The 22,454-nt window shown below is 45.6% G+C and overlaps 1 protein-coding gene across 5 annotated transcripts; it reads left to right on the top strand.

The window, feature by feature from the left end:
* Positions 1-2,258: 2,258 nt before the first annotated feature.
* Positions 2,259-22,157, top strand: LOC117962278 (transducin-like enhancer protein 1). Of its 5 annotated transcripts, XM_059014869.1 has the most exons (21): positions 2,260-2,868; positions 3,123-3,311; positions 6,348-6,487; positions 9,070-9,133; positions 9,355-9,399; positions 11,366-11,428; positions 11,637-11,741; positions 12,033-12,247; positions 12,578-12,632; positions 14,205-14,303; positions 14,989-15,033; positions 15,834-15,992; positions 16,424-16,574; positions 17,184-17,368; positions 17,853-17,956; positions 18,327-18,576; positions 18,760-19,007; positions 19,174-19,321; positions 19,555-19,705; positions 20,200-20,276; positions 20,626-22,157. In XM_059014869.1, the coding sequence occupies exons 2-21, from the start codon at positions 3,288-3,290 to the stop codon at positions 20,731-20,733; spliced, it is 2,436 nt and encodes an 811-aa protein (XP_058870852.1). In that variant the 5' UTR covers positions 2,260-2,868; positions 3,123-3,287; the 3' UTR covers positions 20,734-22,157. The 5 variants fall into 5 exon arrangements, with proteins under 5 accessions (XP_058870854.1, XP_058870852.1, XP_058870853.1 ...); XM_059014871.1 differs by having other exon boundaries at positions 2,259-3,311; positions 11,637-11,678; XM_059014870.1 differs by having other exon boundaries at positions 2,260-3,311; positions 11,637-11,711.
* Positions 22,158-22,454: the final 297 nt, after the last annotated feature.

The raw sequence follows: 22,454 nt of genomic DNA, 5'->3' as shown, positions 1-22,454 counted from the left end.
GCTCTTATCCCACGCAGGGTTTAGGGTGATCCAATCCACTCCTTTAGTGTCTTGTAAGTTTTACGTCACAGACTCGAGGGAACCAGATCAGGATACTAAAGGGCTGAGTGCCCGGCAAGGGCCTACTGATGACAGGCAGATCGCTCAAAAATCTGCCAGCATCCTGGAAATCTGCTGCAATAAGTGGTCAACAAGTTGGCTATAGTACAAAAAAAAAACAACACAGGTTCCAATGAACAAAACATTTAGGAGCATTGTCTAAAACAAAACCATAAATGTCATTTTTTTTTTTGTTTAAACTCGTTTAGAGATATCAGAACACTGAGTTCCAGTTCTTCCTGAATGCTGAAGACTTCTGAATCACCGCGCATTATCTGCTTATCAATTCCTCTTCAGCTTCGGTACAGAAGTGCAATATGTGTGTGCGCTTGAATCCCAGCTAATGCTCCTCGATGTTTATAATAAATTGCATTTTTGCCCGTGCATGTTCTGGGCGAGCCCTCTACGCACGGACGTTTAATTGAATAGCACCATAAAAAACAGGACCATCATAACACGGGTCGTAAAGCAGTGGCGTGCTTTAAGATTGAATTCACCCCTTCGTTGCCTGCGCTGTAATTATTATTATTATTATTTATTTCTTAGCAGACGCCCTTATCCAGGGCGACTTACAATTGTTACAAGATATCACATTATTTTTACATACAATTATATTATTTTTTACACATTATTTTTACATACAATTACTCATTTATACAGTTGGGTTTTTACTGGAGCAATCTAGGTAAAGTACCTTGCTCAAGGGTACAACAGCAGTGTCCCCCACTGGGGATTGAACCCACAACCCTCCGGTTAAGAGTCCAGAACCCTAACCACTACTCCACACTGCTGCCTGATTATAACCAACCACTACTCCACACTGCCTGACTGAAGAGCGAGTGTCGCTTGTGGTCAGCGGCTGCTCTTCGGGGCTGTAAAGAGAACCAGAGCCCTGTAATTTATTTTAATGACTGGCGGCCAGCTTCTTTCTGAGATCCCTTTGCATGCAGAGCTGTCACCACAGACTGTCTTTAGAGACAACTTTAAACCCTACACTTCCCAGACCTGAACCCTGAGTGGGACACAGATGGATGGAGGAGCCTGCCCCCCCCCCAGAAATCCATGATCATGTCAATAACTTCATGAAAACTATCCTGCTCTGGTAGTAATCTAGCTAATGTTACCTTAAGGTAAAATACTCCCAAGATTGGGGAAACAGTCTCTGGGAGTTTGGTAGTGGCTGTGTGTGCGCGCAGAAGCAATTATTTTGCCCCCCCCCCCCCCCCTGTTTGTATTCTTTGCTTGTGTGTTTCTTTATGCTAGGAGACTGCAGTCTCTGTTCTGCTGCTCCTAACGTTTTCATAGGCGCCCCGCAGAGAGAGAGAGAGAAGCGGGGACAGGGTACAGCCTCCGGGGGGCGCTGAACACACTGCAGTAACAGAAAGGTGCACATTGTTTTATAAAGTGTTGCTTTTCCTGCAGGAGAAGTGAGCTGCTCGTTTAACACTCGCAAGTAAATGAGGTCATTGGGGAGGATTTCTATATGCGTTCATTTTTACGCATATATTTATATTGGACTAACCGACGATTATCGAGTGGTTTCAAGTTGTCAAACCGACGTTGCTGCTTTATCTGTAGACAGCAAGGTAACATTAGAGAACAAAAATATGGAAATAAATGCATTTATTTCAAATAACCCACAGTGACGTAATGTGTACTAATATATATATATACATACGTCATAAGATTGTTAGTGTCTCTTTTTTATTATTATAATTATTGTTAAATGAAACAGTCCACTGATGACTGCTATCCTGTCAGATATTCCTTATTAGTAGTTCTTTCCTTGCACGAAGCCTATTATAATTTTTAGGTCACAAAGCAAAGTGAATGGTATTGTTGCTAAGGTTACAAGCTCTGTCCTTATGAGTTACAACCACCGGGCTTGATGTGCCCTTCACTAGCCAACTCCCCCCTCACCCCCCCTCACCCCCCCATTACATTTTTAATTAACAGAACCGCTCCATCCTATTCGCTCCACTACTATTGTTAAATCGCCTTGTGTTGCAGTCCGTGCCCCTTGATTGACGTATGGAACGGTTGTGTCCCCCGTCCAGCCAATCAGCTGCCCGGAGCTGTGTCCCCACGTGGGGCCGACTGAGGCTCTGCCAGCGGATTGGTCGGCGCCGCTGTGTCGTCTGAAACAGACCAAACCCACGTGGAGTTTTCATTCATTCATGATCTCTTTCACTGCATACACTCCCTGATCGGATTTACAGATATATCAAACTAAACCTGGGGGAACCGCGACAATTAAACAATAAATAATAATAATAAAGAACACAAGACACCGGGGGATTGTTTGTAGTATAACAGGGATAAAGATATATTGTATATTTGGGATTATTGATTTGTTGGGGGTGGTGGAGAAGAATGACATTAATACCGTGGATTTTGTTTTCATAACAGTCTCACTGTTTGCTTTTTTTTCTATTTCCAAGATGAAAAACTTAAGTTTACAATTTAAATCTATAAAATCTTCGATGGATATCTTGGGTGGACGTTTTGCCTGATTGTAACCAAAAGGAATACCGTGGAAACAACTTAAAACAGATCGCAGCCGCACGCTGAAGCAGCTCTGAAATGCATGAAATTTGACGCTGTATAATTATAATCTTGCATTTCTCTGCTCCGGGTTTGTACGGCAGTCGTTTTAGGTACTCCTGCAAGAAATACATCAGAAAGCGAGCAGCGACTGCATCTGCGAGTGAAACCGAGGGAAGAAACGAAGCAAGGCGAGTCGGGCCACAGACGGAAACAAAGGGACGAGTATGTGCTGAATCTTGAATAAGGACGTTTCTTAAAAAACAACGTGGAGTCTGCGTTCATATTTCCGGAAGCGATAACAATATCTCTGGATTGCTATTGTTATTTATTTTTTAAAGTACCACATGAGTGTTTTTTGTATAATTCTTATAATTACTATGTTTTACTTCTGCTAAATTCGCTGACTTGGCTGGGCAACCGACGCTTTAAAAACACAATAGTATTTCTTTGCTTTTTTTTCTGTGGCGATCGGGAAGAACAAAGGAAGCCGGGAGTGGAAAACGAGCTTCAGTCGCATTTCTGCTGCTGCTTGGACTACGAGAGGCCTGTGTCGGGCTGTGATGTGCTTTTAACCCTCAGCGTGTTTTTATTGTGTTCTCCATTTCAAATCTTTGAAAAAAAATAATATATATATATATATAATGTTTCCTCAGAACCGCCCCCCAGTAAGTATCCGCGTTATTTCCATTGCTTATTCGTTTGTAACACTTTTATTTCATTGGAAAGTTTTTGTGGTTTTGTTTCCAAACACGTCTCTCTCTCTCTCTCTCTCTCTCTCTCTCTCTCTCTTTTCATCCAGTTATCTAGTCTTAATGCTACGCTGCAGAATGTCTTGCACGCATGTTTGTGTGTGGGGGAAAAAATGGTTATCCGTCCGCCAGCGTTGCTCGCTAACTTGGCTACTTCATCGGTTTGTTTAACAACTATATTGTTAAAACAGCAACCGGGTGCTTGTGATCAAGTTCAGGTGGTTTCAGAAAAACAAACACGCAACTAATCTGATTTTGACTATTATAATGAAGGTGACGATGCACAGATGCTTTGCATAGAACTATTTATTTTATGGTGGTCAAAATCTGAGCAGAGCAGCTATTGCAAAAACACTGGCTTCAGAAGTGATTACTTCAGTTTATTCATTCGAATAGCCCACGTGGATGATGCTAATAATGTAATACAGTATCCTTAATATTATGATGATGGTATTGCCCGCGTTATAGATTTGAAATTCATAAGGGAAGGCGCTGTAATCCAATAGAGGTGGTGTAAATAATAATATGCTTTAGTTGCAAGTTTCATGACAAGGGGACCTATTGATTTTTGTGAAGGCATGCAATTTACAAACAGAAGCTGGGTGTCCCTGATAGATTTTAAATCGTTAATTGACGTGTTTTACGTCTCCTCTGAAATGGCACAGATTAAGGAAGGGAAAGTGCTGTATAATCATGTACTTTGCATGTGTTGGGTATGTTATGGCACTGCCACAAGCAGGCTGTGTTGTAACTGGTGTTCTCCTCTAGAACCTGTGTGGCACACGTGTTGTAATGTGTAGGTGTCTTGAATTCTCTTGCAATTGTTAATTGTATTTTTTCGGCTGTACCTGTGTATATATTTATCCAGTCCTGAAGGTAAGTAACTTTTAAATACCCCATAACTGAAACCACATACATTATTATATGTGGAGTGTGGTTTGTAAGGACAGTGCTCAATTGTTATTTTTTTAGTAAAAAGATTTAAAAGCAACATTTTATATAAAATTACTCTGTTTGCCCTTTTCAATTTAAAACTCGGAGTGCCCCCATGCTGATTTCTAAAAGTGTCTTTATGTAAAACCATGTTGAATAGACTGCTAATACGACAGAGAATCCACAAACAGCTCTCTATCCAAGGAGAGTCAGGATCCAACAGGGTGCTCATCAATCACTAGAAATAATTAACAAAGAAGAAAAGCCGTTGATAGACTGAACCCTCGTCGTGCTAATACACGGCTACAACATTTCAGCTTCTGCCTTCTTTAGGTGGCATAGGTAAAAAAAAATAGCTACATAGACCGGTGTTTGAGCTTGAAAGTTGCTCGGTGACTTGCAGATGGCTTGCATAGAATATAAAAGCTCTGGGCGTCTTGGAATGAATACATCCCAGATATGACTCGACTCATGCTGCAGACTTGTTGTTTGATTTCCAAGTTGCTGGGAAGCTTTAGCAGTAAAGCCATTGGCACAGACAAAACAGCTACTCCTGCAGTAGGGTTACCAAACACTGCAGCACGAACGCAAACCTTTCAAAGCATTGCTCCTTTAAGGCTGTGGAGCCATACATGTGTGCTGTTCTCTGGAGACCCCCAAGTGCCAATGAAATGTGTTTTGTAGTCAGTGCATGCGGTTTGAAAATATGGGTTTGTGCAGCGTACTGTAGAGAAGAGCGAGAGAGAGGGAGACTTCTGGAAATCACAGTTCTAGCACATGGGAGGTGGTGGGTGTCAGATTTCTGCAGGGATGGAATAAGACTCCCATTACATAGAGGTTTGATGCATTGCTGGTTGTACTTTAATGGGACGCACCTGAGCTTGTTGCCTATACACTGTGGCTGATCAAGTGTTCAAACCTGCAACAGGAGTCTTATTTCCATCCCTGATCGAGGTCGTAATGACCTGCCTTTGAATGAGTTGTTTTTCGCTTGTTTGTTTTTTCTAGGTACTGATTCATGCAACGCATTTAATATCCTTGGCAGGGGGGGTGTTGTGTGTTGTTAACTTGCACGCCTTGTTAACTTTAGTGGTGTCATGCTGCTTCCTCAATCAGCTTAATTTTATTTTGTGTTTCAAGCCCTGCAGTTGGAGCTGGGAAGGGACCAATCTGACCTGCAAAAAAAAAAAAAAAAAAAAAAAAGGGTGCTGAAGTTAAGAAGGGGTAGGCTGCTGCACCTTTAAGAGAGAGAGGCATGTTCACCACTGGTTCTGCGTTGAACAAGACAAACAAGATGAACACTAGCCCAAACACGTGGCAGGAATGTCTGTGAAGAGGGCGTCTGGAGTTTAATGGGACATAGATGTTTGTTTTTACAACAAGGCTTGGACTCATTAAGGAGCTCTCGGTCTGCATTGTAAACCAGCTGCAAGGGATGGATTGACTCCCATTAGCAGGGCATTCGTGAGCAGCTAGCTGTCCCTTCATGGGCAACGAGAAGTGTAATCCTGAGAGACGTTCCCTCTCCTCTAACGCTAGCAGAACAAGAGCAGCGCCCACAGCCTGGCTCTGACCCTTATCGGTAGCGTAAACGCTTTTTAGGACGTCGTCCTTCTCCTTTGATGTCCGTGACAGAAAACACTCGGTGTGATTTTGTCTTCTTGCAATCCAAGCGAAAAAAATAACTGCAGGTTTGACGCAAAAACCTCTGCAGTAAACAAATCCGCCACTGCACCCGACACCGGCTCTCAAAGCCTTCCAACTGGAAAGTCTACTTCCCTTTCCAGACAGTAAATGGACAGACGGGCATTTTGAAGGGGTGGGGGGGGGTCAGTTCAAATGTTTTTAAATGGAGAATAAAATCTTAACCAAACCTTTTTTTTTTTAAAAGTCTTTTAATGACACGTCCGAAACCAGGTTTAGACTTCCCTGACGAAAGTCTCCTGTTGTATGTCTTCTTTCCTTCCCTGTGTTGTATTCCCACTGTAGTGATGAGTTGTTTTGCTTGCCCCCCTCCAGGCCCCGCTGGCTCCTCCCCCCGGCTCGTCTGCCTCTGCTGCGGGCGCCCCCGGGACCCCCCAGTCTCTGAAACTGACGTACCCCGAGACTCTGGACCGCATCAAAGAGGAGTTCCAGTTCCTGCAGACGCAGTACCACAGGTACCTCGCGGGGTTGGATGTAGTTTACTGCGTACTGTAGGAGCTCCTGCCCTTCGCTGAGCTGCTAAGTAGCAGTAGTACCAGTGTCTCGCTGAGGGTTATAACTTATACAGCAAATGACTTGGACCTGGAACAGCTGCAAGTGGTCCTTCTAGCTCTACAGGAAGTTCCTATAGCCCTGCTAATGCCTCATTCTAAAGAGACTGGCGACTTACCACTCTCTAGCATGTGATTAATTTGCATCCCTCCCTGTTGGCAGTCAGTAATTTATCAGTCAGTTTTATTAATTTTGCATCGCTATTGAATTCAGAGCCAGTTGAGTCCCAGTAGAAGATGGCTTGTAGCTTCACAGGCTTGTTAATCGCTCAGTTGAAATCTCTCCGGGTGGATTCTGTGCTTCTCTTGTGTATCGAACTACACGGTCAGCAGGCAGGCAGCAGAGCGATCTTCTCCAACACTTGAGAGATTGAAAAATGAAAATCAATGTGAGCTATACGGGGACTAGTAAGGGGAGAGCTGATTTTATATTATTGGGGGACAGATTTTGAATGTGATTCTTTCGTTTGCAGTAAAAAGTGGTTTTGAGAAGAAAAAAAAACTGCAGCTAATCACTTGGATGCACGGGAACCTCAAATTGATTTTGTTTCTAGTTTTGAGACTTTAAGATGAAGGTGCACCAGCAAGCACTGATTGATAAGATGATAGAAACACAGTCTAGGAGAGGCTGTCAGACTGCATGGATGTCTGCGATGCTGCTTGCCATGTACAGTCATGTGTGATTTAATTTGCACACTCTAATTGGGGCACTTGAAGTTCAGCAGAACATTTTCAGTGGCGTGACTCGGCGTGTTAGGCAGACACCAACTTTGTTTCTTTTTTTATTTTTTGCATATGTCTGGTCCTGGACGCTGAGTTTTCCAATCTGTGAATGCATACGAATGCAGGGATGGAAAGAAGACTCCCATTGCGTAGCAGTTTGATCCCATCCTGGCTTTGCTATGACTTTAATAAGACACACCTGAGCTTGTTACCTATACACTGGAGCTAATCAAGCGCGCAGTAAAACCTGGAATGGGTGAAACTGCTATGCAGTAGGAGCGTCTTATTGCCATCTCTGTGAATGCATTTAGTCCCGGCTTCCCCCATCTGTTTGAACGAGTCAGTCTTCTCTGAGCATGTGCGGCTGGGTGAATAAATCCGAGCTGGAATGATTACATGTTGCCGTTTTGTAATGTAGCAGCATTAATCATATTCTGACTTCACAGACCCTCGGCTCTGATTGTAGGATAAACCTGCCATTTGCAAGCAAGTCTAGTTTGCAGGAGCCCTGCTGAATTGTTACACAGAGTAACACGTAGCCAAGGATGAATTGCCAAGGATCGGTCTCAGGCAGTAAGCTATTACCTGGGTGTTCAGGGGAGAATTGAACAAAATGTGCATCCGCTGTGCATGATGCAGTATCCACAATAACATAACACAACGGTTTTCTTCCAAGTCCTTTCTTTTAATAATGTTTTTGAGTAATTTCAGGCATGGGTGCGTTTTCAGTGTCTTTGCATCGCCAAATGAGCCATCCCGTGTTTTACCATGAGCTTAATGATACTGGGTGCTGAAAACACACCCAATCAGTCTTTACAGGGTCTGTTTCTCTGAGCTTTGTAAGACTCCCATTGCATTAGAGCAGTAACAATGTAAACGCCCCCTGGATGAGAGGCAAACTCTCTTCCAATCTGCTTTTAAAACGGAAGATAACTGCCATCGATTGGTACTCGGTTGTAAAGGTGAGGGAAGGATGGCTTTTCTTGTTTTTAAATCAATACATTAATGACACGTCTCTATTGCAGAGCAGTTTGAATCATCTCGTGGTTTGTGTTTCTGTGGCGTTTCTGCAACGGCAGACTCTGTTTAAGCCTCCCTCTCTCAGCGGTCCGTTGCACCACAAGCTCTGCCACAAGCTCTGGGTGTGGGCGCGGGGGTTTGTGGTTTTTCTTTGTAACGCTACGCAGTGCATGGCGGCTGACCGCAGTGAGGAACCCACAGATACAGTTCTGCCGTTTTTGTGATCGTTTTGCAGGCGAAGCGAGCAGGGCATCTCTGAGAATGTGGCTTCGTTTCTCAGGCTAGGTGGAGAACTGAAAGCCCCAGAGGCACACAGAAGCTTATCACCTTGTGGGAAGTGTCTATTGGGCACTGCGTTGTGTGTTTTACAGGGCTGGAAGTGAGACTCCCATTGCATTGCAGTTTGATCCATTCCTGGTTTCACTATGAACTTTAATAAGACACACCTGAGCTTGTTACCGCTACACTGGAGCTAATCAAGCATGTATTAAAACCTGGAATAAGTGAAACTGCTATATGCAGGAAGAGTCGTATTTCTATCCCTGGACAAATATTATAGAAACACTTACATTCACCGCAATGCAGTTTTTTCTTGTTTGCGAGGTTTTATAGGTCCCCTATATTAAAATAGTTTGAGACACTTTTGATGTTGCAGCCTTGCTCAGGAACTTGGCTCTGAACTCCTGTTTTTTTTTTGTTTTTTTTCACCAATGTGTGCGTCTCTTTCTTTCTCTCTCACACAGTCTGAAACTGGAATGTGAAAAGCTGGCAACAGAGAAGACAGAAATCCAGAGGCACTACGTGATGGTGAGTGAGGGGGTACGGCGCAAGGCTTTTTTCAGTTTTTTTGCGTCGCCTAGCAACCGAGGGCCTTCTGGCACTGGCGTTTGGTTAGCGGGCCAGCTTTTTAAAGAAGATGTCACTGCTGCTTTTGTAATGGTAATGGCATGTGCAGAGCGTTCCTGCCGCGGAATGTCTTTGTAACGGCTCTGTGTTGTAATTCTTTTTTCATTTCTTTTGTTTTTCAGTACTATGAAATGTCCTACGGCCTTAATATCGAAATGCACAAACAGGTAAGGAAGGCGTCGCACTTCTTAATATTTCTCGTTATGAAGGAATTCATACTAATATCGATCTGTCTATCTCCCTATCTTTCTGTCTATCCATCGCAGTCAGTTTTATAAATTCCAATATACAAATGAATACATTGTTCCCAGCACTGGTTTATGTGATGTCTGATCCTGTCAAGTAGCGGTGAACGTGTGAAAGATCATTTTCACAAGCCTGGTCCCTCTGGAATTCAACACCCCCGCTCCTCCTAATTGATCCGCTAATTACAGCAAACGCATCGGGGAATAAAGTGAGCATTTCAATAACACAAGCGCTAATCCGCTAACGAGAGTGAGAGGGGGGGCAGGGGAACAGGACAAAAACTGCTGAGGTAGCCCGCACTAAAAAATACGGTTTGGAAGCCTTGGCTAAACCTTTTAATGTTGAGAAGATATAAAAGCTCCCGACCCCAGGGATGGAAAACAAGTCCTATTGCACAGCGGTTTCACCCATTCCAGGTTTACTACAAGCTTGATTAGCCACTGTGTATAGCTCAGGTGTGTGTTATTAAACTCATAGTAAAATCAGAAATGAATCAACCTGCTATGGATTGGGAGTCTTATGTACATCCCTGTACCCCCCAACCTATTTTCAATTTTTCCCATCTCTCTCCCTCTCTCCCTCCGTCCCTCCCTCCCTCCTGAAGAGGTCATTTCGGAGCTGGCATTCACTAACAAGAAATCATTTCCTCTCTCTCGAGACTGTGGTGATGGATCTTTTTCTATTAATCCTCTGAAAGGCTCTGGGCTCTGTCTCTGGAGCCTGGTTGTGTGGGGGCTGCCTCACTTCCCTTCATTAATAAATCATTTACAAGCAATTTGCAGACCCCGGTGCTGAAGGCGGGGGTGTGAGTGGCAGTCGTGTCTGATGGAGAATTGTGAGCTGGGGGCAGTGGTGTGTGATTAGGAGAGAGAGCTGTATTGCTTTATACCTTCCATCCTACCCTGCCCCCCCCCCACACACACACAGAGTAATGGACAGTACAGCGATCCCTCCTTATTTTGCTATCTGACTTGCACATCCAAAAATATATATATATGAATCAGCGAAGGTTCCTTATACAGGAAAGTATAGGACTCTTAGAATTTACTGTCGACACCACCTTACAGTGCATTGCCAGACAAAAGTGAGCTATTGTATTGAGTGTTACCGAGGGAGGTGCACTCTGCACGAATGCATCGCTCTGCCTTTGTTGTATCTGTGTTTTTATTAGATTTATATAATTCTATGCTGTATGAATGTTATGGGTAGCTGCACTGTACTTATTAAGTTAGACCAGTTCTGTATTGTACAGGCAGCTGAAATAAGTGGATGATCAGTCGGTAACTACAGTGAAGGTGGCAGATGCTGCACACATCCCTGAAATACAACACAGGCAATGGATTACAAAATCTTACTTTAACCCAGCATGTGTGTGTGTTTTTTTTTTTTGCTTTCGGATTTAGTTGCGCATGGCACAGATGACTTAATGGTTGGGTATGTTCTATAACACTGTAATAACTAGCTAGGTGGTTCCTGTACTTGCTTGGTAACTGCTTGTGTAATAAGCAGGGATCCTAGGAATCAGTTTTCTGCAGAGCAACACCAACACAGATTTTCAGATTTAGTTTTTCATGTGAATACTGTTTTGTTGTTTTTATTAGGACTACACAGAAGTATTTGTAATGTTTAAAGTAGAATGGTAAGCTTGCTTATATTATTGATTGATTGGCGCTCTGGTGAGCTTGTAACTTCCTTAGGGTTTAAAAGTGTACCTATAAATACGTCCTTTGTTAGCTGTTATTCAGTAGTAGTTTGGGGATCCCTGGTGGTGTGTGTCACTGCCTGGAGCAGGCTGTATCCTGGTGTTACCATGCGGATACAAAACGTCAATGTAATTACACAGTAGTTACAAAGCGTGGTTGTTACAGTGTCATTTTCCTATTGCAGACCGAAATCTCCAAGAGGCTGAATGTGATCTGCGCCCAGATCATTCCTTTCCTGTCTCAGGAGGTAAGGTGTTTTTTTTATTTTATCTATACGGTTTTGTTTTCCAGTAATTCAGAATTTCAAAAAAAAAAACAATATTCTAATAACATTTTGAAAGAATATTATGAAATGAAAAATCCATATTCGTTTGTTTTTGTTACCATGGGATACTGCTCCTTTCCATCCTCTAAATCACCCTCCTTTAATTTTGTATTTTGGTTTCTTCTGCCAGCACCAGCAGCAGGTGGTTCAGGCCATGGAGCGTGCCAAGCAGGTGACTATGGGGGAGTTGAATGCCGCGATAGGGGTACGTGGACTCCCCCCTCTGCCGCCCACAGTGTGTATTTCCATCTTTCTCATTCTTATGATTTTATTCTCATGATTACTGTTCAGTTTATCATTTTTTATTATCATTGTTCTGTGTCGCTTTAAAAAATAAATTTAAGCCGGATTCAAAACAAATATGGGAACGTGCAATATTATCCTTTGCAGCGTCGTCCTAGCAGGCTGTAGATGGGTTTCATACAGGCATTCGGTGTACAAACATAAATTATTCTAGAGGTGCAGTTGTTGTTTGAAGCGGTATGATCCCCCTCTCTCTCTCTCTTTCTCCACTCTCTCCCTACAGCACCAGCTCCAGGCTCAGCACCTGTCCCACCATGCACAGGGGCTCCCCTTGACCTCTCACCCCTCCGGCCTGCAGCACCCGGGTTTGGCAGCCCTAGGGGGGGGCTCTAGTCTGCTGGCCCTCTCGGGGGCCCTGGGGGTCCAGGCGCAGCTCGCAGCCAAGGAGGAGCGGAGCCACCTGGAGGCGGTGGCAGCAGCGGCTGAGCATCATAGAGGTACCGCGAGTGAGAGACAGCGAGTGAGACACAGTGTGTGAGAGAGAGGGGGTGTGTTACACAATTATCCACTGCTGCGTCGCCAGCCTTGAAACCTTTCAGTGCCCCTTTATCCCATTTACTCAGTAAATATCTTGGTACCCCTGATTTAGCTAAATCATCAATGCAAAATATTTTAATGATCAAGCCATCTCAAGTGCAGCGGTACCCCAAAATGTTTCTCCAGTGAGGACTGCCACGATTGGTACAGAATTCAGTGCGTGTCGTTCTTGGTCGTCCTCGTTGGGTCTGAGCTCTGTGTGACAGTTTTGTCTGTTTTGGTTTGTTTTGGCTTCTTTCGGGGTGCTGCATTTCTCGCCATGGAAGCAGATCGGGAGCCAGGGCCGGTGAGTAGAGACCGTCCTTTCATTGATCCGTTTGATTAGTTATTGATTCTGATTGAGAGATTTTTTTTTTTTTCCCCTGATCGTGGAGCTATGATTGTGTGACATTTACTAACTTTCAATTAAACCTTAACGGTGCTAAACTAAGAAAACAACTTACCCCTATTTATTTATTAAGTACAAAACACTCCATCAGTGCTAAATTCAAAAAATCCAGAACTAAAAAAAAAATATATATATATATATATATATATATATATATATATATATATATAGCTGTGTGGAGTAGTGGTTAGGGCTCTAAACTCTTGACCGGAGGGTCGTGGGTTCAGTCCCAGGTGGGGGACACTGCTGCTGTACCCTTGAGCAAGGTACTTTACCTAGATTGCTCCAGTAAAAACCCAACTGTATAAATGGGTAATTGTATATAAAAATAATGTGATATTGTAACAATTGTAAGTCGCCCTGGATAAGGGTGTCTGCTAATAAATAAATAATAATAATAAAATAATAATAATGTTTTAGAATTTCTATACTGTGCTCCTGCTTCGTGATGCTGCAGTCGGGTCCATAGTTACCAGACCGTGCTGTTTGTGTTGTGCTTCTTAACGAGAGAGGACGCGCTAGTGGAATGGATCATGGGGCAAGAGCCACGACCATGCTGTCTCACAACTGGCTTCTCTGTATAAACAGCTGCCCTTTTTAAAGGTGGAGCTCTGTATTTAAATGTGTTGAGGGGGGGGCAAACGAAACCCAAGCATTCCTGAATAAGTGGAGCAGCTTCACAGTGCTGCTGGCAGCTGCTGGGCTCCGAGGCTGTGCTGGCTCGCTGCCCGGTCTTGTGGTTCCCACATGCAGAGTCGGGCCGGAGATGTGAGGCTCTGAAAGACGTTATTTACACCCCGGGGTCTCGCCACATCCTCCAGAGCTCACCGCAGAGTATTTATAGCGCAGAGAGGCAGGCAGGCAGGCTGAGCGATGGTGTCAGTGCCCTGTCTGACACAGTGTATATCAGGGAGCTGTCCGAGTCAGGCAGGTCGCTGGAGTGCAAACAGCAGGGCTTTAAAGAGTCCGCACTCAAAGCATTGCAGCTACTGGGGCTGTGCGTTTTCATTATTAATTAGGATGTAAACTAATTGAAGAGACTGGAAAAGATGGGTATAGAGAAAATGGATTGACTGAACCCAGAACCACAGAACTGCAAAAATCAACGGCAGCACCGTTTTTGATTTTATATAGCAGCGTTCACGACCAAGGCTGTCCCAGATCGCTTTACAGATGTGTGTTTTTATTACTTTTTTTAAATTTCAAAAGCCAAGTCAAATAAGTCTTAATATGAGATATAAAAACATAATCCCTTCTAAGCTGCTGTGAGGTATTCAAACATCATAGAAAACATGAAAAAGCAGCTGACATGAGATTTGAAGAGCTGGAGCTGACTGCACAAACCACGTTAAGTATTCTGTTTTAGCAGAACGCTTAAGGGTGCGTTTTCCCTTATTGACTTGCATGTGAGGGGGATTTAATTGAAGGTGTTTGATGCTGCTCCTGTTTAACTCGCGTTTCCTCTCTCAGAGCTCTCTGTCGAACGGGGACAAAGGCCGGGCTCAAGCAGACTACCTGAGCAACGGCAAGAAGAGGAAAGCCGAGGAGAAGGACTTCATGACAGACTACGTACGCTTTGCTTTGCTTTTTAAACCTGAGCTATTCTAAAGCATTACAAATACCTGCCCTGCCTGGCAACTTCATCAGGACCTGTAGCTTGCATCGCACTGCACCACCATTTAGATCAGCCTGGCACGACGTGGCACAGACTCCGCAAGGTGCTGGAAGGCGTCTCCGTTCGGTCATTCGTGTTTCACTCAGTCGGTGCAGAGAGGGTCTTCATGACGATTGTTCAAGTTCCTCCCAAGCTTGCTCAATTGGATTGTGGTGGCCAGGAAAGATGCCTGAAGTAGCAATCGGCACCAGAGTAGTGTGCTGCATTGTTAGGTGATTGATCTGCAGTGATGCTCAAGTAAACTATGGCATTGATTCGTCCAGCTGAAGAAAAACTTGATATCCTGATATAATTGATGTTATCAGTTATTCACATTTTTGTGTACTTACATTACCTTTTTCTTTTTGATTTATTTATATATAGATATATATAGATAGATAGATAGATAGATAGCTACTGGTATATGTCAATTGTAATTGATCTTTTTATCATATTTAAGAAGGTTTCCTTTAAGCCCATGAGCTGTGAAGAGGTTAATCCTTTTCCTAATTGTATAACCAAGCTTGCCTCTGCGGTGCGTTTGCAGCTCTACCCAAAGCTTACATTTTTCTTTTTGTTTGTTTGTTTTTTCTTCTGTAGGGTAGTGATGCTGATAAAAGCGATGACAACTTGGTGGTGGATGAGGTTTGTGCAGCTGTTTAAAGCTGGATCGGTTTCACAGCAGCGAAATCCGCCAGCTCCGACTGCCAGGATACCCGTCGACCTGTCAATTTAAAATGTTTAAAAAAATAATAACATTTTCACTTTGCTTTCACACAAGGTTTGATCCGGCACAGACTTTAATATGAAGTGTGACCACAAGCCATTTATTTGCATGCTGTACTTTTACAGGAAGCTTTTAGGAGTAAGACGGGGTGAACGTCCGACAGGGCAGTCATGACCTTGTAGATAATCGCTCGCGTTGACAGTCAGGTGTCCCGCTCTGAAGGGGAATAATGGGAGTGACTGACGCAGTTTTAAAGAGTCTCCAAAGCGTTTCCAAAGCCCTGTTAGCTTTTCCTGCCTGTGGGATAACGACTGCTCCACAGGGAACATAATTGGCTGAGACGATGCTTGAGGTTTTATGATTCTTGCAGTGAATGTGCTGGAGTCCTTCTGGCTTGTGTTTAGTATTCAATTCAAGATGCGACTGCTCTCCCCTGGGACCCCCCCTTGGATGTTTCATCTCAGCGCTTACGTCCTGGAGAGCAAATGTTTTAATTTTATAGTGGTTTTATAAATGAGCCCTTAAAGTGATCAGTATACAGGGATGGAAATGAGACTCCCACTGCATAACGGTTGATTCTGTTACTCACACACTGTGGCTAATCAAGCTCATAGTAAAACTTGGAATGGGTGGAATTGCTATGCAATGTGAGTCTTCTTTCCTTCCCTGTATATTGCTGGATAGCTGTGGATTGACTGATCTGCTGTTCTGTCCCCAGGACCCAGCCTCCCCGCGCAGCGTCCACTCCTACTCGTCCCGAGAGAACGGGCTGGACAAGCTGCACCTTCAGCGGAAGGAGCTGGCACAGGTCAGCCCCACTTCCATGGGCTCGTCCGGCAGCGCACCCTCCCCGTCCCGGGGCAAGGAGCCCCCCGCGGTACGCTCAGGAGCCCTGGCCACGCGGCTGTCATGGAGGGAGGAGGGAGGGGAGAGATGGGGGAGGGAGGAAGGAGATTTTGTAATTATAAACCTGCATTATAATTACTGCTCATTACACGCTGGCTGGGTTTCATGACTATGAACAGCTGGTGTCTGTGAGTGTTATAAAAAAAAAATCTAACTTGTAGAAATATATAACATTAGTAAATGCTCAGGAGTAATATTCTACATGGCATTACATTCTACTTTTTAAGTTGGTTTGGGAAGTTAGTTGGTGTTAGGGAGTTGGGAGGTATCTTTCCCCTCAACGCTAGCTGCTAACTCTCCAGAGCAAGCCCCTAGTTCCTCTGTAAAATGCACATCTGTTCCGAGCTGGTTCAACCTGGTGAAACGAAGGCTGTGATTGGTTGTTTCTCCCTGTCTAATCAGAATGAGAAGTCCAGCACCCCCGGACTGAAGTCCAGCACTCCGATGCCCCCGAGTGAGTCGTCCACGCCCGGCCCCAGTTCCGGGGCCAGCGCCAGCGGCAGCGCCCCACAATTCAGACCCATGCCTGGGAAGCCTGGGGTCGACCCCCTTGGTAAGAGAGCTGGGCGGTAACCCTTTTTTGTGATTGAGGCCTGGGATGCGTTTTGTATGTTGTATTTTGCATACAGTAGCTTCCATATACTGGAACATGGGGCATATAATCTGTGATGGCTTGCTTTAAGGTTTGTGCATCGCACTTCATTCATTCATTCATTCATTTATTTATTTATTTATTTATTTATTTATTTATTTATTCTCCTCAATGGAATTTTGGGAGGTACAGGTTAAACAAGTCACAATACTGGCATGTGTACTGCTTGTTTTCCACCAGCAGATGTCGGCATTGCCTCAGAAGTGGAGCTGCCTGCTAGCTTTTCAATGCACAGCTCTGATTCCTGCTGCAGGACGCAGGCAGGCACTGACACTGTAGAATGCTGCAACAGGACAGTGCTGTATTAAACTCCTAATAATAAAACCAGGACTGGATGAAAGCGCTATGCAATGGGAGTCTGATTTCCACCCCCTCCTGTACGGTGGCAGTAGCGCTTACCTTCCCGGCTGGGTTCTGCTGCGTGATTATCCTGTCTCGTACACACTCCTGAAGGCTCTGCTAATGCCCTCTGATGGATGTGCTCCCTTCTCTCTCTCTCTCTTTGCTCAGCTCTGGCTCTGCGGAACCCCCTGTCGATGCAGGGCTCGTACCCTGGTTCGTTCGGACTGGCTCACCCCGGGGTGAACGGGGAGATGGCAGTTGCAGCGGGGGCGTATGCAGGGCTGCACCTCGTCTCCCCGCAGATGAACGGAGCCGCGGCGGTCGCGGCTGCTAACTACGGACGCCCGCCGGTGGTGAGTACCCCGCACTCGCAACACAGGAACGTGTAATACCTGCCTAAAAGTTCTACAGTACAGGGAGTCCCATGAGTCTAACCTCATAGGCATCATTGTCATCTTTCACGTGTGAAATGTCTTGATGAAGGAAGGAATTCAGATCTGGTGTGTGGTACAGAGGGTGAAGGGAAACACCCTGATTTTAACTTCATATTCTGCATGATCTCGCTTAAGATGCCTGATTTGTGAGACACCCTCTAGGCTGTTGCTGATCCGAACCCGTGCGGAACGGGACCCTGGTCAGGTTGATAGGTGGTTTGGGGGGTACTGATGGATTTCGTGATCTGTATCCTATTGAAAATGCCTGGTCCAGTCATTGTTTTGTGTTTTGAATACTTTATTAGCATTGAGATCTATCATTGCGGACAGGGTTGGGATCAATTCCTTTTTTTTTTTTTTTTTAATCCATTCCATTTCCAACTCGCTCTTGTGTCTGCTGCAGGTGGGGTACGAGTCTCCCCACTCCCACCCACACCTCCGAGTGCCAGGACTGCCAGCCAGCATGCAGGCCGCCTCCGCCGCTGCTGCCTCTGCATCGGGGAAACCGTGAGTGCAAACCCTCTGCCGCCCTGTGCTTCTGTCTGTCTCTCTGTCTCTTTGTGCAGGGCTTGAGACTCGCTCTAGCCCCTTGACATGTAAAAATGCAAGTGTTCAATCTTGGGTAGTACTGTCTGGCCAATTCAGAGGAGTTGTCGAGTAGGTTTGAATTGGGTACTTGCGTGGAACTCCTTTTTTTTGAGGAAAGTGAGAGCAGACCCCTTTCGTATGTAAAGCTTGTGAACTGGTCATGTCGCTTTGAAGGGCAATTCCTTCGCACAAGTCTAGATTACAGTGTAGCCCACAGAGACAGTGCATGCCTGTTGTTTATCTGTAGTGTTGTCTGTCCTCATATCTCTATCTAACTCCCTCCCCGCAGTGCCTACTCGTTCCACGTGAGCGCCGACGGGCAGATGCAGCCGGTGCCCTTCCCTCCGGACGCTCTGATTGGCCCGGGCATCCCGCGCCACGCCCGGCAGGTCCACACGCTGAGCCACGGAGACGTGGTGTGCGCCGTGACCATCAGCAACTCCACACGCCACGTCTACACCGGGGGCAAGGGCTGCGTCAAGGTGTGGGACGTGAGCCAGCCGGGCACCAAGAGCCCCGTGGCGCAGCTCGACTGCCTGGTAAGGAGGGCGCCTAATTCCATCAGGGGGACAGAATAAACCACAGTCGCAGGTCATGCAAGATCTGAGTATCTGTTTGCTTAGCTGTGAATCGAAGGTGTATAAGGTGAGATTGTTGAATGTGTCTGGCGTTTACGATCGCTGCATTATAGACCCCCGTTCTGTCTCCCTCCCTCTCCGCAGAACCGTGATAACTACATCCGCTCCTGCAAGCTCCTCCCCGATGGGCGGACCCTGATCGTGGGCGGGGAGGCCAGCACGCTGTCGATCTGGGACCTGGCCACGCCCACCCCCCGGATCAAGGCGGAGCTGACCTCGTCGGCGCCCGCCTGCTACGCCCTCGCCATCAGCCCCGACGCCAAAGTGTGCTTCTCCTGCTGCAGCGACGGCAACATCGTGGTGTGGGACCTGCAGAACCAGACCCTGGTCAGGTAGGAGCACGGCCCAGCCGGGGATCTCGGGGGCGGGGGACCTGGGAGAGGGGGGTCCTGGGAGTCTGTCTGCAGTGACCCTCTCAATGCTGTCTGTCTGCAATGACCCTCCTCAATGCTGTCTGCTTGTCTGTCTGCAATGACCCTCCTCAATGCTCCTCCACAGGCAGTTCCAGGGCCACACAGACGGCGCCAGCTGTATCGACATCTCGAACGACGGGACCAAGCTGTGGACAGGCGGGCTGGACAACACGGTGCGCTGCTGGGACCTGAGGGAGGGCAGGCAGCTCCAGCAGCACGACTTCACCTCACAGGTACCGGGGGAGGGAGAGGGTGGGGAGGCTCGTTGTTCGGGGCTCTCTTACAGGCTCCTAAACCAGCAGGTTACAGTTTTGTAGCGTGTGATATTTTCGTCTGGTTTCACGGACCCCAGTGACCCTCGCACTGCTGCTCCTGGTCTGTGAAAGCAGGCGCTGGTGTCCTCTGTCTTGGGGCTGGGTGTGTGGCAGGGAGGCTGGCTAACCCGGAGCCCTGGTTGTCGTTGCAGATCTTCTCTCTGGGGTACTGCCCCACCGGGGAGTGGCTGGCAGTGGGCATGGAGAGCAGCAACGTGGAAGTCCTGCACGTCTCCAAACCGGACAAGTACCAGCTGCACCTGCACGAGAGCTGCGTGCTGTCTCTCAAGTTTGCATACTGCGGTGAGTACAGCCTTCTGTCACGCTGGACAGACCCCTTTCCGAAAGCGGTCTTCTGTAACAGCTGGTCTGTTTTCTAGATTCCTAACGCTTGACATTCCTGTACACTGTGTAACCCTTTCAGTAATACAGTCTACATGTACCAGCCTAATAGCGCAAGATGCAAGTCTCGCTCAAGTGTTTCTGTCAAGTGCTTGATTACACAGTGTATAGGTAACAAGCTCAGCTGTGAATCTTTTTTTGTATTAAGTAGTAAAACAAGGAATGGATCAAACTGCTTTGCGATGGGAGTCTTCTTTCCATCCCTGCGTTTTCAGGACCTTGCACTTTCTCACACACACACCCTATTAGAGACAGGAGCAGCTGTCTGGCTCTTCAGCCGAGCAGTGTCTTGGAAACCTGGCACACGTGCAGATGACGTCCAGGTTTTTGTGACAGGTGTGTGTCCCATTTGGCAGAGCCAGTCTCTCAACTCTGTGCTTGTTTTGTGCCTGCAGGTAAATGGTTTGTAAGCACTGGGAAGGATAACCTCCTGAACGCCTGGAGAACGCCCTACGGAGCCAGTATATTCCAGGTAATAGTAATAATAGTAATAATAATAGTAATAATAGTAATTAGATAGTTATGCTGCAGTAATTACAATTGTAAAAAGTAACAAAGCACTCCACATGTTTAACATGCTTACCCTGATTATTCTAAGTAACCCGAGCCATCACGAATGCAAATACAGATACCTGCTACAGAACTAGAACTACAGTTACACCGCTGCAATGGTCATTGACCCCAGGACTACACCGGAGACCTCTTCAGTACATTGTTTACACACTTCTCATAAGTTTATGAACTTGGTAAGGCCAAGTTGACCGTCGCTTGTAGAAACACTAGTCCTGTTTGAAATGTGTTCATGTTTTATTTATTTGTAGTCGAAGGAATCCTCCTCTGTCCTGAGCTGTGACATCTCTCCTGACGACCAGTTCATCGTCACGGGTTCCGGTGACAAGAAAGCCACTGTTTATGAGGTCATCTACTGAGGAGGAACGAGCCAATGAGACAAGCAGGAGGAGGCGGAGCTTTGAGAATCCCTGAGCGTGTTGTTTACCAGTCGTCTAACTCCTGAAAGAATGATGTTACACTGCAGTGATGGAAGGTAGCTTCTCGCTTATTTCTAGACGCTAGCTTGATTGACAATGAATGTTCTTGTCTGGAGAAACCTTTTTTTTATATAAATAATAAATAAAAAAAAATACGTAGTGAACAAAAAATAATAAACGTTAGTGAAGAAGAATTTTGCAAATGGACACGAGGCTTTGACTGGACTGTGAACAGCTATGCGTACTGTTTCTAACCTGTGGACTGATGTTTAGTAGTGGCCTCCACTGCAGTCAGTAAACCTGTGAGGGGTTTATGAAGTTGTACAGTGCTGCAGTGTGATTCCCTTCCTGCTGTTCTTTCACTGTTTTTATGAACCACTTTTCCTCCTAAAAAGACCCCAAGCTACACTCGTCTGTTTCAAACCACTCTGGAGCCCTTGTGACTTTCGTTAACCTGCACGAAACCCCGTGCCAAAAAGAGGGCAGATTGACTCTGACTCTGCAGAGACTGGTTTGTAATTGCTTGTAATCGGAGGGGGGTTGAGGGCTTGACTCGATCACTATCTAGATTCCTGTAACCTCTGCAGGACTGCGTTCGAATCCCAGTTTATTCTCCGCAGTGGTCCCATGTGAAGTCGGTAACAGTTTCTGACTCTCGTGTGGGATTCAGGACGATTTTTTGAAAAATGACAGAATTGGTCAAGAGAGGTCAAATTCATCCACTACTGCACCCTGAAGGGGGAAGACTCTTCAACTGCAGCAAAGGAACCGGACACTACTGTACCAGCGGGGAGAGATCATCTGTAAGATTCGACACACAAATTGTATTGCGTTGTTGTTTTTCAGATATCTGTACTGCCTTGGGAACACTGTGTGTGTGTGTGTGTGTGTGTGTGTGTGTGTGTGTGTGTGTGTGTGTGTGTTTCTGAATTGCAAACAGCCGAAATACAATGTGTACTTGCAACTCTGAAAAAGTGTTGATTTCTTTTTAAAGGAAAAACAATAATAATAATGATGATGATGATGATGAAGCGCAGTTCCAACGGCAGGTCTGCTTCTAACTCCTGTGGGGGGGTGGGGCGGTGGGGGGGGGGGTGTTTAAATGCTTTTTATTTTTTTTATTATTTGAGTAGAAATTGAAACGCTGTTACTATTGTTTGTCTTTCGTTCACTTGTTTGTTTTTTTTTTTTTTTTAACATGGCAGTCGGACAGCTTTGCGACGGTAGGGTTCTGCTCATTTTGGGAACAGTGCTGTGTTGTACTTTCTTGGGGGGTGGGGGGGTGTGTATCAAGACCTATCCATTATGGGAGGTTCTAGTTGTAGCTGAGATGAAATGACACCAATAAAGTATTTTGTATGGCTGCTCCTGTTTCCTTGTGGTGGAGAGACCCGACACGGTGGACTTCTGTTTCAGGCACATCAATTATTGCAGTGCTTGGGCAGCAAAAAACTAAATTGCCTTTTGTTTTATACTCCCCCTATCCTGGGCCATTGCTCCATTAAACCAATTGAGGGCAGGGATGGAAATAAGACTCCTATTGCACAGCAGTTTCACCCATTCCAGGTTTTACTACGAGCTTGACTAGCCACCGTGTGTATAGGTATCAAGCTCGGGGGTGTCTTAATAAACTCAAAGCAAAACCAACAATGGATCAAACT

The sequence above is a fragment of the Acipenser ruthenus genome, chromosome 49, assembly GCF_902713425.1.
Source record: "Acipenser ruthenus chromosome 49, fAciRut3.2 maternal haplotype, whole genome shotgun sequence".
NCBI classification, from domain to species: Eukaryota; Metazoa; Chordata; class Actinopteri; order Acipenseriformes; family Acipenseridae; genus Acipenser; species Acipenser ruthenus.
The sequence above is the reverse complement of the archived record's forward strand: the minus strand, read 5'-3'. Positions and strand labels throughout refer to the sequence as shown.

Bases quoted from the DNA above. Each gene is read 5' to 3' on its own strand.
- LOC117962278 (XM_059014869.1), top strand. From the start codon at position 3,288: ATGTTTCCTCAGAACCGCCCCCCA. The intron at 3,312-6,347 runs GTAAGTATCCGC...GCCCCCCTCCAG, and splicing joins TTCCTCAGAACCGCCCCCCA to GCCCCGCTGGCTCCTCCCCC. The intron at 19,008-19,173 runs GTAGGAGCACGG...GCTCCTCCACAG, and splicing joins CAGAACCAGACCCTGGTCAG to GCAGTTCCAGGGCCACACAG.